This window comes from Bombina bombina, chromosome 8, assembly GCF_027579735.1.
Source record: "Bombina bombina isolate aBomBom1 chromosome 8, aBomBom1.pri, whole genome shotgun sequence".
NCBI classification, from domain to species: domain Eukaryota; kingdom Metazoa; phylum Chordata; class Amphibia; order Anura; family Bombinatoridae; genus Bombina; species Bombina bombina.
The window spans coordinates 311,874,528-311,895,380 of NC_069506.1; the positions used below are offsets into that span (position 1 = coordinate 311,874,528).

The window sequence follows — 20,853 nt, forward strand, 5'->3', positions numbered from 1 at the left end:
GAAAAGAGAAGGAGAAGAACAAGAGAAAGAGATGGAGGGAGAGAAAAATGGAGAAAGAGACAAAGAGAGAGCGCTAATGACTTTGTGGAGAACAATGTGTGAAGAAGAAAAAGTTCTGTATACAGATGACTGTATGTGACAGATATTTGCTGCCTCTCTAATATCACAATAAAGTATCTTTCAATGTCCAGTTATCTTGCATTAGACCACTGGATTATGATCCTATGGGCTAGATTTAACAAGGGCCGAAACAGGCTGATTGACACCCCCTGCTAGCGGCCGATTGGCCGCGAATGTGCAGGGGGCGGCATTGCACAACAAGTTCTGGTGAACTGCTTGTGTAATGATAAATGTCAACAGCGTATGCTGTCGGCATTCAGCGATGTCTGTCGGACATGATACGCTACAGTGTATCATGTCGGTCAGACATTGGTAAATCTACCCCCCCCCCTACATATGGATGGGGAGTGATGGTGTGAGATACATCAAAAAGGTAGGTAGGTGGATAGGTAGAGCAATAAACAGAAAGTCTGATGAGAAGAGAGAGGGAATGTGTTAGAAAAGGAATAGCAGGACATTTATTTAAAGACATAGAAATGCATATAGTACAACAATATAGGTAAAAGAACTCTATATAGAGGTAGCAAAGGTAAGATATAGTGATCAAAGTGATCCACAGAGATTAGGGAAATGTGAGAGGCGGCTGGTAGAGGGAGTGAGACCACAGATGTGTTACAATAAGACACAGGGGATCATAATCAGTGTTAATTTCGTTGACTAAAACTAGACTAAAATGAGTATAAAACTAAAGAAATTCTGATGACTAAAATACGACTAAAACTAAAATGGCATTTTAGTCAAAAGACTATGACTAAAACTAAATCAAAACTTGCTGACAAAAACATTTTTTGCAAGGTGTTATAATCAATCCATATCGAATTACTGCTCTTTTGTAAAATTTACGAAACTTAATTTTATTACATTTTAAGATAAAGACGTTATATACCACAATAGTTAAATCTGTTAAATCTGTATTGCATGTTCAAAGCTTAATACCATAAATAAAAACAGGTTAATAAACCTTTACTCCAGGAGTATATAATGAGTTTGGAAGTTCTAGAGCAGTGCTAATATCGTTGGAGAAAATGTTTCAAATCTGTGAACAATCAATTGACTCTTCCTATAGAAATAAGCAAAGCCCACGAGTATGGGTTTAAGTTATGCTGTGTCTGTGCTTGCAGAAACTTTTTGTTGTGTTGAGTTACTTGATACTTGTTTTAATTATTAAAAGAAAACTGTTAATTGTTATTGGGTAATATGTTCAATACAGCCAATACAGTTTACAGTTTTGTTTTTTTATATTTTAAAGTTTCACTTCTGTTTGTTTATAAAACTTGGTTTTATTTAATTTTAAGTTTAATTAAGATGTTATAAATCACAACGGCTAAATCTGTTTCTCTATTGCAGGTTTAAACCTTAATACCATAAATAATAACAGGTGTTATGTTTACTCCTGGAGTATATAATCAGTTTGCAAATTACCCCTTAGATTTTAGTAGACCTAAATCTACTGGAGATTAAGCCGACTAAAACTAGACTAAAACTAAAACAATTCAGATGACTAAAATACGACTAAAACTAAGATGGCATTTTAGTCAAAAGATTAAAACTAAGACTAAATCGAAATTTGCCGTCAAAATTAACACTGATCATAATCATATTAATAGACCTTTATTACAGACACATAATGCTCCTCATAACACAGTATGAGATCTAACTACTTGTTACTACAGCCAAAGCTTCAGAGCTCAGCTTACACTGTACAGTCAGATACGCTGAGGCAGATGGCGAGCGTCCCAGGCTGTTGCTAGGCACACAGGTGTATTTCCCAGCATCCTCTGGTTTGACTCTGAATATGATGAGCGTGCCGTCTATCAGAATGCGCACTCTCATCTTCAGGTCGCTGTATGAAAAATACAAGTTCTCAAACTTAAAACAAAATTACATACATAGAGAATAAAATACCTGTTTGACAGAGAGAAATATTACAGAAGATGCAAATATGAGTTAGGTTTTGCCAGCGTTCACATGGATCAAATTCATACTTTTAAAGAGCCAATCATTTTAATTTGGCCAAATAAAATTGACAAACAAAATCTAGGACTGTATTTATAATATATACATCTTGATGAATTAACATCATGTAGAGCCACTTATCTCTGATATGTAATAGAGAAGAGTTAGTTTTGGTGTCTCTTGTAAATTAAAATTACATCATTTAAAAATATATATCATAATTTATTACTTAAAAAGAGACATGAAAGTCAAAATGTAGCTTTCATGATTCAGATAAAACATGTAATCTTAAGGCACTTTCAAATTCACTTCTGATATCAAATTTACTTTACTCTCATGGTATCCTTTGTTGGAAAGCATATGCCGCAATGCACTACTGGGAGATAGCTGGTGATTGGTGGCTACACACATAAGCCTTTTATCATTGGCTCACTGGATGTGCTCAGCTAGCTCCCAGTAGTGCATTGCTGCTCTAGAGCTGACTTTAACTATGGTTTTAATCCTTTTGCAGAGGTTAAACAAATAGTCATATACAACAGTGCAATAATAAAATGATCTAATATATTATTTAATTTTGCACTTTTATGTCGCTTTAACTCCTTCAAGAGCACTACAGAGCAGCAGTGTTTGTAACAATGTTATACATAAAGTGCACAATCCTGAACCTACCTCAGTATGCTCTCATGAAAAAAAGCCACATTTCAAGAAACGATACCAAGAGAAACAAGTCAATTTAATAACAGTCAAGTTGAAAGTTTTATAAATTGCACACTCTGGGGCTGATTTATTAAACGTCTGTCCAACATAATCCGCTTAGCGGATCATGTCCGACAGACATCGCTGAATGCCAACAGCATACACTGTCGGCATTTAGCATTGCACAAGCAGTTCTGGTGAACAGCTTGTGCAATGTCGCCCCCTGCAGATTCGTGGCCAATCGGCCGCTAGCAGGGGGTGTTAATCAACACGATCGTATCTAATCGGGTTGATTGCTGTCCACCGCTAAGAGGTGGCGGACCAGTTAAGGAGCAGCGGTCTTAAGACTGCTGCTTCTTAACTGCCGTTTCTGGCAAGCCTGAAGCTTCATGCGCAAACCGGGGGATTAGGGGTCATTCGGCCCTTGATAATTTGGCTTCTCTCTCTGAATCAGAAACTAAATTTTTTATGTCCACGTTCCTTTAAATAATGCCAGACTGTGTCTTATTCTGAGCAGCATTTTACTACAAAACATGAAACATCTACTGCACATTTGTACTTTCGATCAGATTCTCTGACATGAAAACTTCTTCTTCATAGCAAATGATGTCGTACTGTATTACAGCACTCTCATGGTATTTAAAGGGACAGTAAAAACATTAAACTTTCATGATTCAGACAGAGCGTGCCATTTTAAACAACTTTCCATTTTACTTATACTAACAAATTTGCTTCATTTTCTTGGTATTGTTTGTTGAAAAACATACGTAGGTAGGCTCAGAAGCAGCAATGCAGTACTGGGAGCTAGTATCATCTTGGAGCTTATATTTCTTATGTAACATTTAAACTGTGCAAAAAAAACTCAAAAATCTAGTAATTCTGCTCTCTATTATAGCCTAGATTACAAGTGAAGCGCTAATTTATCGCGCCCGTAAATGGGCAAATTTGCCTGTTTGCGGGTGTGCAATAAATAACCAGCCATTACAAGTGGCTGGTTATTGCTACCACAAGCTCGCTTATATAATTAACCAGAGATCCGATGCCCCCAAAATACTGTGTAGAATACTTTATTAATAAGGATAGTAGCATCTTTATTTTTTAATAAAGTAACTGTAGTTAGCAGTTTTTGGGGGCTAAGGTTGGCGGGTGTGGGGTCTTAGAAAACAAACGGCAATGAAAAGTGCCTTTACATTGCCGTCAATGCAAACTGTGTGTTCCCTGTAAATAGATATTTATATATATGTATGTGTTAATATGTGTATATAAACACATTAACACATAGGGGCCTATCTATCAAGCTCCGGATAGAGACTCGCCAGAAACAGCAGTTATGAAGCAGCGGTCACAAAGACCGCTGCTCCATAACCTGTCCGCCTGCTCTGAGCAGGCGGACAGATATCGCCGGAATTCAACCCGATCGAGTACGATCGGGTTGATTGACACCCCCCTGCTGGCAGCTGATTGGCCGCGAGTCTGCAGGGGGCGGCGTTGCAAGAGCTGCAGGTGCAATGCTGAATACGGAGAGCGTACTGCTCTCCGTATTCAGCGAGGTCTGGCAGACCTGATCCACACTGTCGGATCAGGTCCGCCAGAATTTGGTATATAGAGGCCATAATATATAGGTATATAATCATATACCTATATATTTACAATTTACTGCTATCACTGCGTGACTTACCCCCTTCGTTGCATTAGTTCTCATGCCGTGTCTCACAGCATGAAAACGAGGCCCCTTTGTAGCCTTTGGAAGCGCGCACTTGTGAGGGCAATGCTTCCCAGCTATTCGAACGTGACCTCACGATCTAACTTGTAATACTAGCGCACATTTGCGTGCTCTGGTATTACTCAGTGGAGTGCACATATCACTTTTAAAAAGCCGGTAACATGATGCAACAATACGCAAGATACAAGATGGCGGCACCCGGTATAAAATACAGAGCTGTAGTATTGTAATGAGTTAAAATAAGATAACAGCTATAAAGAGATCTGCAGGCAATGACATGATAATACTTTATTTGTACCTAGTAGTTTAATGTCCCTTTAAATGATTACTGCAAGAAGACAGAATTCAGATTCCCTTGTGCAAATCACAGGAGAATGACAGTAGCTAATTACAGCGCAGTGTAAAGAGAAATGCTTTATTATTGCTTACTTCTTAAAGAAGACGTTCTCCTCTTGCCAGTACCAGGTGTAGGTGAGGTTCCCTGGATACGCCTCGGCCTGGCATGTGAACAGAGCATCTTGGGAAATGTTAACCGTGATGTTCTCAGGGGGGGAAACAATGAAAGGTGACCCTAGGGATAAGAGCAAACATTACCTCAGCTGCCCAAAACAGCCCATGCTGTCAGCTGGAATCCGTCCAGAGCGTGCAGTGCACAGGGGAGCGAGTGAGAGAGCATGGAAGTTCATAGGATGGGAATGTGAAGCGTTAGATACCTTGTACAAGGAGTCGTGTGCTGTGTACGGCTTCTCCCTGTATACTGGAAGCTCGGCAGGTGTACGCTCCTCTGTCTTCACGTCCGATGGAAGAAATGGTTAGACTGCCATCATTCACCTGAGCAAAGTGACAGCACATTTATTTATATACAACGTGCAGGTCAAATCGCTTATGTGTTTTCATAACTGCACAACCAAATAAACAGATAATATCATCACCTACAACAAAAGAGATTTTATATTATGAAAAATCTCAACAAAATACAAAAGTTCCAACAACCCCTTAAAGTCAAAATTAAAGTTTTATGAATTAGACAGCGGAGCGATTTAAAAAAAACATTCCAATATACTTCCTTTCTATTATATTTTTTTATATGCTCACTTTCTGAGGCCCCGGCGCCTACTGAGCATGTGCAAAAGTGCAAAGTATATACGTATATGCACTTTGTGAGTGGCTGACTGCTGTCACATGAATCAGGGGAAGGGAAATTTGGATTGACTTAGAAATCTGCCAGAAAATATTCTACTTCTCATTTCAAATTCAATTGCACTGTCTTTTTTATTGTGTATTTGGCAATTATTTCATTTTCCTGTATTTAGTGGTCTTTTAAGAGCCAAGTAAAAAGGATTTATCTCCCATAGTGATCACAAAACATTTGGGGGCCGAAATGATCAAATGTAGCGAATCATGTCTGCCTGACATCGCTAAATGCCGGCAGCATAGGCTGTTGGCATTTAACATTGCACAGGCATTTCTGGTGAAATGCTTGTGCAATGCTGCCTCCTGCACATTCACTGCCAATCAGCCGCTAGTAGGGGGTATCTGATCAGGATGATTGCAGTCCACCACCTAAGAGGTGGCGGATGAGTTAAGGCGCAGCGGTCTTACGACCGCTGCTCCTTAACCTATGTTTCTCCCCCTTGGTCTCATTACCTATAGTATCAAAATATAACACGTTCAACAGCACGTACCCCGTTATTTGAAAAGGTTGCAATTTATAGAGGTCATTTTATCATACTTGCTATAAAATGCATAGAGCCCATCAGTCAACAATACACAATACTTTAATACTATGGGGTAGATTTATCAAATGTCTGTCCGACATGATCGGCTCAGTGGATCATGTCCGACAGACATCGCTGAATGCCTACAGCATACGCTGTCTGTATTTAACATTGCACAAGCAGTTCTGGTGAACCGCTTGTGCAATGCTGTCCCCTGCAGATTTGCGGCCGCTAGCTGGTGGTGTCAATCAACCCGATCGTACTCGTCAGAGGCGGCGGACCAGTTAAGGAGCAGCGGTCTTAAGACGGCTGCTTCATAACTGTTGTTTCCGGTGAGCCTGTAGGCTCACGAGGAAATACGGGCATCAGGGGCCATTCAGACCTTGATAAATCTGCCCCATTATATTGCCCTCTTTACAACAAATCTTGAGATGGTCATCTTGAAACACCATCAAGATGCCAATCCCATTACCCAACTACTCAATGAGATTTACCAGTCTCATCACTAAGTTTTACAAATGTACCATAGTCCAACCCTGCTGCTAAACATTATAAAGATCTGGTCAAATGTCATCAAGTAGGTAAAGAATAAAGTAACAGCAGCAAAAATTAGCAGGATGCTGTATACGGAGGAGAACAAGTGAGGTAGCTACTCCATTCAATACATTACTCAATCTGTGCACAGCCTATTTATATGCACGCTTTCTGAGGCACCTACTGAGCCTTTGCAAGAGTTCACAGTGTATACATATGCATTTTGTGATTGGCTGATGGCTGTCACCTGATAAAGGGAGCAGAAAAAATTATGTAAATTTGCAATTTATCAGAAAAAAAAATCTACTACTCATCTGAAATTCAGGCCAAGAGTTATCACAGTGTCTTTTTATAATGCATTTGTTTATTCTGTAATTTCACTGTACTTAATAGTCCTCCAACTCTGAGGTCTATTTTAATTCATTTCAAATTAGCATCTCTTCATATTTCTTAACTTGTTTTTCAAGCCCTGATCTATCATGTGAATGCTCCAAATATAGATATAGATAGAGCCGTAATTTTAAGCAACTTGTCCTAATATTTTTCTTTGTTCTCTTTGTATCTTTATTTGAAAAGCAGAACAGTAAGCTTAGGAGTCTGCCCAATTTTGGTTCAGTGCTCCTAAGTTTACATTCCTGCTTTTTAAAATAAAGATACCAAGAGAACAAAGAAATTGATAAAGGCAGTAATTTAGAAATTTGCTTAAAATGACATGCTCTATCTGAATAATGAAAGAAAAAATGTGGGTTTCATATCCCTTTAATGTGCTAAAAATATAAAATTAGCAAACTTTAACCTTGGTTTTCACTATAAAATTAAACAAAATCATATGTAACCAATAGAAAGGCAGATATTGAGTTTAATCCTGAAGCTCTCAGAAACGGCAGCAACACAGAAAAACGTTTTATGGCATCAGCAAAATTAAACTGATTGGTTGTTTATTAGATTCGCACTACTAATTGGAGGAGGCAAATACATAACTGAAGAAATACAAACATTTGAATATAACAGTGTTGGGGACACAGGTTATGTTGTTAGAATCATAATTATGAAAGTTTTTAGCTGTTGAAGAACAACAAACTGAACTGCAGTCATCATACCTGATATTTGGCGTTTCCAACAAGGAACTGACCCTCCCGCAGCCACGTGACAGTAGGTTTGGGGTTTCCAAAAGCAGTGCAAGTGAGGGTGGTACTGCTCCCTTCTTTAACTTCCAGGTACTGAGGTGGTGTTTCTGTGAATGTGGGGGGTGCTACAGAGAAAAAAGATGGAGCACTAAATGTAATACTTAGAGAAGACCTAGCTGGGGTTTACTGCCAGTAATGTAAGAATAAAAACCACTCAAGACTGACAGCTTCAGTAATACTTGTTCATATTCTAGGCTCATGCGACAAGGAACTGAGCAATTATCTCAAGCAAATAAATACAGGAAGACAAGAAAATATCATAATATTAGGAATGACAAAGAGCGAAAAGTCACCCATCGGTTACAGGGCAAAGAAGGACACGTTCTAAAAACGTACAGGGTGTTGCATTTGTTTAAATTGTATCTGTTTAATCAGCAATAAATCAGCATTCAGAAAAAAACAGATATTCAGAATATTTGAGTAAAGGTGAAAACAAAGGGCCCATTACATATGCGGCGTCACCCTCAAAAGCCGGCAATGCCAGTTTTTACGCGGTTTTGGTATCCAATATACAGCGCCGCATATAAATGCGGCACGTATATTTAACCCGTCGCCCGCAATTTTTACTCCCATAAGATAACATGGGACCACGTTGCAAATCGGTATCCAATATTCAGCGCAAGGACTTACGTGGCGAAAATGGAGACATCTTACTCCATTTTCACCTCACCACACAAAGGCAGCCACAGCAAGCCTTGCGCTGAGTATGGGAGCACCGTAACTCCCGAAACTGCCTGAAAAAATAAACTAACACCTTATCCATGAGCAATATCTATCTACATGTCAACCGCCAACCCCCACCGCAATAACTAATAAAGCGTATTAACCAATATATCGACCATCAAACCCAAACCGCAACTAAAAAAAAAAAATTATAATCCCTAAATCCGCCAACCCCAACATCGCAAACTACCTAATAAAACTATTGACCCCTAATCCGCCATTAACCCACAACGCAAACTACCTATTAAAGCATTAACCCCTAAACCGCCAAAGCCCACAACGCAAACTACCTTTTAAAGTATTAACCCCTAAACCTCCAAAGCCCACAATGCAAATAAATAATTAAATTACTAAGCCCCCTAACTATTAAAATAAAAAACTAACATTACTTTAAAAAAAAAAAAAAAAAACTAACTATGATTTAAAGGGACAGTCTAGTCAAAATTAAAATTCTGGTGTAGACTGTCCCTTTAATCTACAATGACAGAAAATAAAAAAATCTAAGATTACAGAAAATAAAAAACAAAATTATCAAATTTTAAAAAATTATACCTAATCCCTATGAAAATAAAAAAGCCCCCCCCCCAAAATAAAAACACCCCTAATCTAATGCTAAACTACCAGTAGCCCTTAAAGGGGCTTTTGCAGGGCATTGCCCAAAGATAAACAGCTCTTTTACATTCAAAATACACAAAGTCCCCCCTAACAGTAAACCCCCCCACCCACCAAACCCCCCCAAAATAAAAGAACCTAACACTAAAAACCTAAACTACCCATTGCCCTGAAAAGGGCATTTGTTTGGGCATTTAGCTCTTTTACAAAGTGCCCAACCTAATCTAAATAAACCCCTCCAAAAAAAATGTTTAAAAAAATGTGAAGTTTTCTTCCAAGCGGCGACCTCTTCTTTCTTCTTCCAGGAACAATCCATTGAGGAGGGCGGAGCTGAAGACCGATGACCGAGGAGCTGAAGACCGGCGACCCTGGAACTGAAGACTGGTAACCCTGGAACTGAAGACCGGCGACCCTGGAACTGAAGACCGGCAACCGCGGAGCCATGGAGCGTGGAGGATCCTCTTCATACGTTCTCTGCTGTACACTGAATAGTGAATTCAAGGTACACGATTAAAACAGCCAATTTGAACAGCCAATAGGATTTGAGTAGCTCTCATCCTATTGGATGATTTGAATTTGAAGGATCAAATCAGTCAAAAGGAATTCAAGGGACGCCATTTTTATTTGCATACCTTGAATTCAATATTCAGTGTATGGCAGAGATCATATGAAGAGGATCCTCCACGCTCCATGGCTCCGCGCTCGGCGGTCTTCAGTTCCAGGGTCGCCGGTCTTCAGTTCCAGGGTCGCCTATCTTCAGCTCTGCGCTTCGCTCTGCGCCGGATTGTTCCTGGAAGAAGAAAGAAGAGGTCGCCGCTTGGAAGAAAACTTCACAGCATGGGACGGGACCTTCTCCGCCGGACTTCAGGAACAGTGAGTACCAACCTGGGGGTAAGACTTAGGGTTTTTTTTAAAACTTTTTTTTGGGGGGGGGGGTTGGGTTATTTAGATTAGGGTGGGCACTTTGTAAAAGAGCTACATGCCCAAACAAATGCCCTTTTCAGGGAAATGGGTAGTTTAGGTTTTTTAGTGTTAGGTTCTTTTATTTTGGAGGGTTTGGTGGGTGGGGGATTACTATTAGGGGGGGCTTTGTGTGTTTTGAATGTAAAAGAGCTGTTTATCTTGGGGCAATGCCCTGCAAAAAGCCCCTTTAAGGGCTACTGGTAGTTTAGCATTAGATTAGGGGGTGTTTTTTCATAGGGATTAGGTATCATTTTTTTAAATTTGATAATTTTGTTTTTTATTTTCTGTAATCTTAGATTTTTTTATTTTCTGTAATTGTAACTTAAAGGGACATTCTACACCAGAATTTTAATTTTGACTAGACTGTCCCTTTAATTTATACTTAGTTTTTTTTTGTTTTTTTTAAAGTAATGTTAGGTTTTTTTATTTTAATAGTAACTTTAGTATTTTGTAATTTAGGTAATTTGGGTTCATTTAGGGGGTGTTAGGTTAGGGGGTTTAGTAATTTAATTATTGATCTGCATTGTGGGCTTTGGCGGTTTAATACTTTAATAGGTAGTTTGTGTTGTGGGTTAATGGCAGATTAGGGGTTAATATTTTTATTAGGTAGTTTGCGATGTTGGGGTTGGCGGATTTAGTGGTTAATACTTTAATAGGTTTATTACGGTGTGGGTTTGATGGCGGATATAGGGGTTAATAGTTTAATTAAGCACATTGCGTTGTGGGGGGGTTGTCGGTTTAGGGGTTAATACTTTTATTAGTTCCGATGTGGGTTTGATGGCGGATATAGGGGTTTTTACATGTCTGGTTTATTTTTGGGAGGCGGGTTAGACTTTTACGGGAGATTTGATTAGTTTTTTTTATTTTTCTTAGGAGCCGGCAGTTTCTAAAGTGCAGTAAGTCACTAGCGACTCTAGAAATTTGTATTTACGCACATTTCTGGACATCGCTAGTCTATCCGACTTACGGCACTTTATGAACTGCAGGCGCCATATATGTAATAGCCTGATTGCGAGGTGAAATTACGGGCGGCACGGGTTTCAGCGCTTGCGCCGAAGCCTACGCCGTATATGTAATCTCGCCCAAAGGTGGCAGAAACATTTAGTAGGTTTTTACTTAGATTACGAGTGGATCGATATCCCCTTTATAGGCGACGTTAAATAACCAGCCATTACAAGTGGCTGGTTAATGTGACCGCAAACTCGCAGTTTCACTTTTAGAAAAAATGCATCAAATTGCACCCAAAATAAAGAGGACAGTACATAAACATTCAAAATAAAGATGAGCATTTATATTTGTTTAAACTGCACAAAGCTGTTATAAGGGGGAGTTTATATGCTCCGTCACATATGGCAAGTGCATTGAGAACAGAAGAAAAATGATCTTCTGGTACTCAATATATTGTTAATGTATGCACTGTCTCATACATTAGACCAGACAAGCAAAAGGCAGAGTGCACAAGTATATGCAAACCTTAAAGGGATATGAAGCCCAAACATTGTCTTTGGTAATTCAGACACAGCAGACCATTTGAAAAAAGTTTCCAATTTACTTTGGTTATCAAATTTGTTTTGTTCCCATGATATTCTGTGTTGCAGAGATACCTAGGTAGGTATCTGGAGCACTACATGACAGGAAACAGTGCTGCCCTCTAGTGCTCTTGTAAATGGATAACCTTCTTGCAAAACTGCTGCCATCTAGTGCTCCAGAAAATCCAAAACATCAGTCACTGCTTTTCACCAAATGATACCAAGAGAAGAAAGAAAATTTGGTAATAGAAGTACATTAGAAAATTGTTTAAAATCGCACACTCTATCTGAATCATGAAAGAAAAAATGTGGGTTTCATATTCCTTTAATTTCAGATTCAGTCCTGAATTTAGTCCTTTCTGATTACTAATTAACTGCAAATTAATGCACCACATTAGTGTATAATCACTAATGCATCCCACGTATGCTAAATGCAACTGCATCAAAATTATTTTGGAATTATGGCATTTAAAGCCATAAAAAGACACCAATTTTAAAAATAAAATAAAATTGAAATGAATTTGCATCATTTAGAAAAAAAAGAGCAAAGGGACCATTACAAATGTTCTTGTCATTTATAGACCAGCAGGCCCTAAAGCCTGAGAGTGTCCCTATGGCAAAGGTTTGCTGCCATTAAGTACTGAAAGGGCAGCATTCATTTTTAATGTACTTGTGCTCATAACAATTGTCAGGAAGATCTATTATACTTAACAATTAATAAATTGCTAAATATAAGAATTGTGCCACTCTTTCTCCAAATCCAGCTATGCAGCTACATTTCATCTGAGCATCCTATCATGAGTTTATAAAAGGTACAACATGTCAATTTCGTGATGATGCAGCCATTTGCCATTGGCTAGTTATAAGTAGATTTCGTGATGACGCAGCCATTTGCCATTGGCTAGTTATAAGTAGATTTCGTGATGACGCAGCCATTTGCCATTGGCAAGTTATAAGTAGTTTTTGTGAAGGCCTGCAAAAATGCCATTAGGTTAGAGTGAGTCCTATGATATAGCCCTAAATGCCCTCATTTTTAATGAATTTTCCTAATATTAAGCAAAACAAAAATGTTGATGAACTGGAAATATTATATAAATAGGTAATACTGTATATATTGGTAATATTGTATATATTGGTAATATTGTATAAATAGGTAATTTTGTATAAATTGGTAATATTGTATATATTGGTAATATTGTATATATTGGTAATATTGTATAAATAGGTAATATTGTATATATGTGTAATATTGTATAAATTGGTAATATTGTATAAATTGGTAATATTGTATATATTGGTAATATTGTATAAATTGGTAATATTGTATATATGTGTAATATTGTATAAATTGGTAATATTGTATATATTGGTAATATTGTATAAATAGGTAATATTGTATACATTGGTAATATTGTATATATTGGTAATATTGTATAAATAGGTAATATTGTATATATGTGTAATATTGTATAAATTGGTAATATTGTATATATTGGTAATATTGTATAAATTGGTAATATTGTATATATTGGTAATATTGTATAAATAGGTAATATTGTATATATTGGTAATATTGGATATATTGGTAATATTGTATAAATTGGTAATATTGTATATATTGGTAATATTGTATAAATTGGTAATATTGTATATATTGGTAATATTGTATAAATAGGTAATATTGTATATATTGGTAATATTGGATATATTGGTAATATTGTATAAATAGGTAATATTGTATACTGCCTTTAGCTGGTATGAACTTAATTCTGTGAGAGTCAGAATATAGCCTAGATTACAAGTGGAGGACAAACATATTTGCTTCTATTCTTGCTCTCATATTACAAGACCAAAGTTATTTTATTGCTTGAGCAATAGTCTATGGTGTCAGATAGTGTAGGTGCACTAGATTCCCTACATTAACAGACTTATATGGGGGCACGCAGTAAAATTCATATTGGATATTGCTCGAGCGCTAAGCTGCACAAGTAGTGGTTTTCTTCATGTAGTTCTGTGCAATACTATTAATATTAATGGTTTACTTGAACTTAAACGCACTACATTTTATAGTTGCATTTTGGATTGAGCTCAAGAACACTTAACTTATAACTTGTAATATGGGCAAAATGAGTGCGCTAATAGCTCTCCCTACATTATCCATTAAAAGCATAGGGCACGCTAAAAAAGTTTTGGCCTCATTAAGGTGCTTTGGTTAAAATATTTAGCCATCCACTTGTAATAAAAGGTTGTGCATTATTCTTTGTGCAAGGTCACACAACAGACAATACAACCTGGGCTTTGGATTGTGTGTCACATCTAATCTAGTCCTATGTTGGTAAAGTGCTCAGTTTATTGCATGGTTTGAGTTCACCTACCATTTATAGTGAGGTGCACCCAGCTGCCATTATGAAAGGTGTCGTATTGCTGCTCCAGCATCAGTACCTTGCACTCATACCAGCCCTGATCTTGTGAACGTACTTGCTCAATGCGTAGAGATGCTTTGTCATGAAGAATAGCACGGCCTGGAGAAAAGAGCCAATGAAGATACATTACAGACAGGTTATGGACTCTATCTGGGGAGGAGAAAGTACAGAGATAAATATCAGGTAGTCACCAAATTCCACAATCATTACTACCAGCCACGGCTGACAGAACACAGCAACATGTTCCAGTAACAGCATCTACACAGCCTTCAGCACATGGCTACTAAACAGAGCATGAGAGAAAGGAATGAAGAAGACTAGAAAAGAAAATGAGATAGTATTAAACTGTAAGAACATAACTAAAATTAGGATAATAGCCGATCCCAGTAGTTACCTGAGATGACCTTGTGCACAAGTAGCTTTGCTAGTTTTCTATACAGTAACTAAACATCATAATCTTAAACACTCATCAAGGTTAGCATATGAATTAACAAGTATTGCTCATCACACCATTCTAAACAGCTTGGGACTCAATATGCCACAATTTAATCATTTCACTGCCAGAGAGAAATGTGATTTATTGTTATGCTTGGAAGATAAAACGATGTGAGGGAACAGTCTGGGCCAGTCCAGTTAACACAAGTCAGATTTTGTAGATTTCACTAACTGCCCCCCAAAAAGGGCCCATTTCTGAACTGTAACTGTCATGGTTTATGGCTTATTTAAAAGATAGTTACATATAAAGATTTTTGCAAAAAAAAAAAAAAAAGTTTATTTCAGCAAACACTGTAATCTGTACAAATGCTGAATGGCAGGACCAAAATATATTTTTATATTTTTTGAAGCCAAAGCAGGAAACAGATGTGGAATGTCTGTGTTGTAAAATAGACTGTTGCTTTTTCATGCAAAAATATATATTTAATTTATTATTGAAAATATGGTACTACTTTCATATAAGCAGCAATATTCGTACTCCCATCCCCAGACTAGTATGTATTACATCCCTCTGAGTAAAGGGCAGGAAATTCACTTATTTTTTCTTTCATGATTCACAGATCGAACTTACAATATTCAATAGCTTTCTAATTTACATCTATAATCTAATTTGATTTGTTCTCTTGGTGTTCTTGGTTGGAAAGAATACCTAGATAGGCTCAGAACCAGCAATGCACTACTGGGATCTAGCTGCTGATTGGTGGCTGCACATATATGCCTTTTGTCACTGGCTCTTCTGATGTGTTCAGCTAGCTCCCATTGGTGCATTGCTGCTCCTTCATTAAAGGATACCAAAAGAAAGACGAGCACTTAATAATAAAAGTAAATTGTAAAGTTGTATAAAATTATATTCTTTATCCAAATCATAAAAAAACAATGGGTTTCTTGCCCCTTTAAAGGGACAGTAAATGTTGTTTTACAAAGTATACTTGCCCCGTTTCAACTGTATCCCTGATGCAGGTTTGAAAAATTTTAGTTATTTGTATGTCCAAGTTTAATATTTCACAGTAGATAGTGGTAGGTCCTCTGGTCAGCTGCATTATGGGCAATAAAAAAACTATATCACCCACGCTACAGCCTAAAGTGGGTATTAGCTCCTGTTTACTACATCGCATGTGCAATTTGTGCAGCACACAGACATGGCTTGGGGGTTAGATTAATCAGAAGCACACAAGAATATGGCTTGATGGGTTAGATTAATCAGAAGCACACAAGAATATGGCTTGATGGGTTAGATTAATCAGAAGCACACAAGAATATGGCTTGGGGGTTAGATTAATCAGACACACACAAGAATATGGCTTGGGGGTTAGATTAATCAGACACACACAAGAATATGGCTTGATGGGTTAGATTAATCAGAAGCACACAAGAATATGACTTGGGGTTAAGATTAATCAAATGCACACAAGAATATGGCTTGATGGGTTAGATTAATCAGAAGCACACAAGAATATGGCTTGGGGGTTAGATTAATCAGAAGCACACAAGAATATGGCTTGGGGGTTAGATTAATCAGAAGCACACAAGAATATGGTTTGGGGGGTTAGATTAATCAGAAGCACACAAGAATATGGCTTGGGGGTTAAATTAATCAGAAGCACACAAGAATATGGCTTGGGGGTTAGATTAATCAGAAGCACACAGGAATATGGCTTGGGGTTAGATTAATCAGAAGCACACAAGAATATGGCTTGGGGTTAGATTAATCAGAAGCACACAAGAATATGGCTTGGGGTTAGATTAATCAGAAGCACACAAGAATATGGCTTGGGGTTAGATTAATCAGAAGCACACAAGAATATGGCTTGGGGTTAGATTAATCAGAAGCACACAAGAATATGGCTTGGGGGGTTAGATTAATCAGACACACACAAGAATATGGCTTGGGGATAGATTAATCAGAAGCACACAAGAATATGGCTTGGGGGGTTAGATTAATCAGAAGCACACAAGAATATGGTTTAAGGGTTAGATTAATCAGAAGCACACAAGAATATGGCTTGGGGTTAGATTAATCAGAAGCACACAAGAATATGGCTTGGGGGGTTAGATTAATCAGACACACACAAGAATATGGCTTGGGGATAGATTAATCAGAAGCACACAAGAATATGGCTTGGGGTTTAGATTAATCAGAAGCACACAAGAATATGGTTTAAGGGTTAGATTAATCAGAAGCACACAAGAATATGGCTTGGGGGGGTTAGATTAATCAGAAGCACACACAAGAATATGGCTTGGGGGTTAGATTAATCAGAAGCACACAAGAATATGGCTTGAGGGGGTTAGATTAATCAGAAGCACACAAGAATATGGATTGGGGGTTAGATTAATCAGAAGCACACAGGAATATGGCTTGGGGGGGTTAGATTAATCAGAAGCATACAAGAATATGGCTTGGGGGTTAGATTAATCAGAAGCACACAAGAATATGGCTTGGGGGGTTAGATTAATCAGAAGCACACAAGAATATGGCTTGGGGGTTAAATTAATCAGAAGCACACAAGAATATGGCTTGGGGGGTTAGATTAATCAGAAGCACACAAGAATATGGCTTGGGGGTTAAATTAATCAGAAGCACACAAGAATATGGCTTGGGGGTTAGATTAATCAGACACACACAAGAATATGGCTTGGGGTTAGATTAATCAGACACACACAAGAATGTGGCTTGGGGGGTTAGATTAATCAGAAGCACTCAAGAATATGGCTTGGGGATAGATTAATCAGAAGCACACAAGGATATGGCTTGGGGGTTAGATTAATCAGACACACACAAGAATATGGCTTGAGGGGTTAGATCAATCAGAAGCACACAAGAATATGGCTTGGGGGGTTAGATCAATCAGAAGCACACAAGAATATGGCTTGGGGATAGATTAATCAGACGCACACAAGAATATGGCTTGGGGGGTTAGATTAATCAGAAGCACACAATAATATGGCTTGAGGGGTTAGATTAATCAAAAGCACACAAAAATATGGCTAGGGGGTTAGATTAATCAGAAGCACACAGGAATATGGCTTGGGGGATTAGATTAATCAGAAGCACACAAGAATATGGCTTGGGGGGTTAGATTAATCAGAAGCACACAAGAATATGGCTTGGGGGTTAGATTAATCAGACACACACAAGAATATGGCTTGGGGGGTTAGATTAATCAGAAGCACACAAGAATATGTCTTGGGGGTTAGATTAATCAGAAGCACACAAGAATATGGCTTTAGGGGTTAGATTAATCAAAAGCACACAAAAATATGGCTTGGGGGTCAGATTAATCAGGAGCACACAAGAATATGGCTTGGGGGGGGTAGATTAATCAGAAGCACACAAGAATATGACTTGAGGGTATAGATTAATCAGACACACACAAGAATATGGCTTGGGGGGTTAAATTAATCAGAAGCACACAAGAATATGTCTTGGGGGTTAGATTAATCAGAAGCACACAAGAATATGGCTTGGGGGTTAGATTAATCAGAAGCACACAAGAATATGGCTTGAGGGTATAGATTAATCAGACACACAAAAGAATATGGCTTGGGGGGTTAGATTAATCAGAAGCACACAAGAATATGGCTTGGGGGTTAGATTAATCAGAAGCACACAAGGATATGGCTTGGGGGTTAAATTAATCAGAAGCACACAAGAATATGGCTTGGGGGGTTAGATTAATCAGAAGCACACAAGAATATGGTTTAAGGGTTAGATTAATCAGAAGCACACAAGAATATGGCTTGGGGGTTAGATTAATCAGAAGCACACAAGAATATGGCTTGGGGGTTAGATTATTCAGAAGCACACAAGAATATGGCTTGGGGGATAGATTAATCAGAAGCACACAAGAATATGTCTTTGGGGGTTAGATTAATCAAATGCACACAAGGATATGTCTTGGGGGTTAGATTAATCAGAAGCACACAAGAATATGTCTTGGGGGTTAGATTAATCAAATGCACACAAGGATATGTCTTGGGGGTTAGATTAATCAGAAGCACACAAGAATATGTCTTGGGGGTTAGATTAATCAGACACATACAAGAATATGGCTTGGGGGGTTAGATTAATCAGAAGCACAAAAGAATATGTCTGGGGGGTTAGATTAATCAGAAGCACACAAGAATATGGCTTGGGGGTTAAATTAATCAGAAGCACACAAGAATATGGTTTAGGGGTTAGATTAATCAGAAGCACACAGGAATATGGCCTGGGGGTTAGATTAATCAGAAGCACACAAGAATATGGCTTGGGGGTTAGATTAATCAGATGCACACAAGAATATGTCTTGGGGTTAGATTAATCAGAAGCACACAAGAATATGGCTTGGGGGTTAGATTAATCAGAAGCACACAAGAATATGGCTTGGGGGGTTAGATTAATCAGAAGCACACAAGAATATGGCTTGGGGTTAGATTAATCAGAAGCACACAAGAATATGGCTTGGGGGGTTAGATTAATCAGATGCACACAAGAATATGGCTTGAGGGGTTAGATTAATCAGAAGCACACAAGAATATGGCTTGGGGGGTTAGATTAATCAGAAGCACACAAGAATATGGCTTGGGGGACAGATTAATTAGAAGCACACAGGAATATGGCTTGGCGGTTAGATTAATCAGAAGCACACAAGAATATGGCTTGAGGGGTTAGATTAATCAGATGCCCATGAGAATATGGTTTGGGGGGGTTAGATTAATCAGAAGCACACAAGAACATGGCTTGAGGGGTTAAATTAATCAGAAGCACACAAGAATATGGCTTGAGGGGTTAGATTAATCAGAAGCACACAGGAATATGGCTTGAGGGGTTAGATTAATCAGAAGCACACAAGAATATGGCTTGAGGAGTTAGATTAATCAGAAGCACACAAGAATATGGCTTGAGGGGTTAGATTAATCAGAAGCACACAAGAATATGGTTTGAGGGGTTAGATTAATCAGAAGCACACAGGAATATGGTTTGGGGGTTAGATTAATCAGACACACACAAGAATATGGCTTGGGGGATAGATTAATCAGAAGCACACAAGAATATGGCTTGGGGGGGGGTTAGATTAATCAGAAGCACACAAGAATATGGCTTGGGGGGGTTAGATTAATCAGAAGCACACAAGAATATGGCTTGGGGGTTAGATTAATCAGAAGCACACAAGAATATGGCTTGGGGGGGTTAGATTAATCAGAAGCACACACAAATATGGCTTGGGGGGTTAGATTAATCAGAAGCACACAAGAATATGGCTTGGGGGTTAGATTTATCAGAAGCACACAAGAATATGGCTTGGGGGGGGTTAGATTAATCAGAAGCACACAAGAATATGGCTTGGGGGGTTAGATTAATCAGAAGCACACAAGAATATGGCTTGGAGGGGTTAGATTAATCAGAAGCACACAAGAATATGGCTTGGGGGGGTTCGATTAATCAGACGCACACAAGAATATGGCTTGGGGGGGTTAGATTAATCAGAAGCACACAAAAATATGGCTTGGGGGGGTTCGATTAATCAGAAGCACACAGGAATATGGCTTGGGGGGTTAGATTAATCAGAAGCACACAAGAATATGTCTTGGGGGTTAGATTAATCAGAAGCACACAAGAATATGGCTTGGGGGTTAGATTAATCAGAAGCACACAAGAATATGGCTTGGGGATAGATTAATCAGAAGCACACAGGAATATAGCATGGGGGTTAGATTAATCAGAAGCACACAGGAATATGGCTTGGGGATAGATTAATCAGATGCACACAAGAATATGGCTTGGGGTTAGATTAATCAGAAGCACACAAGAATATGGCTTGGGGGTTATATTAATCATAAGCACACAAGAATGTGGCTTGGGGGGTTAGATTAATCAGAAACACACAAGAATATGGCTTGAGGGGGTTAGATTAATCAGAGGCACACAAGAATATGGCTTGGGGGGTTAGATTAATCAGAAGCACACAAGAATATGGCTTGGGGGGTTAGATTAATCAGAGGCACACAGGAATATGGCTTGGGGGGTTAGATTAATCAGAAGCACACAAGAATATGGCTTGGGGGGTTAGATTAATCAGAGGCACGCAAGAATATGGCTTGGGGGGTTAGATCAATCAGAAGCACACAAGAATATGGCTTGGGTGGATAGATTAATCAGAGGCACACAGGAATATGGCTGGGGGTTAGATT

General features: G+C 38.4%; 1 protein-coding gene across 1 annotated transcript in view; it reads right to left on the reverse strand.

The window, feature by feature from the left end:
• LOC128639024 (protein turtle homolog B-like) overlaps positions 1–20,853 on the reverse strand; it is a 135,493-nt gene that overhangs the window by 104,365 nt on the left and 10,275 nt on the right. Inside the window, exons 3-7 of the mRNA XM_053691164.1 lie at positions 14,137–14,283; positions 7,848–7,999; positions 5,209–5,326; positions 4,925–5,066; positions 1,818–1,963 (exon numbers count right to left, since the gene is read on the reverse strand). Of these exons, the coding sequence (XP_053547139.1) occupies positions 1,818–1,963; positions 4,925–5,066; positions 5,209–5,326; positions 7,848–7,999; positions 14,137–14,283 (705 nt within the window). The remainder of the gene's footprint in view (positions 1–1,817; positions 1,964–4,924; positions 5,067–5,208; positions 5,327–7,847; positions 8,000–14,136; positions 14,284–20,853) is intronic.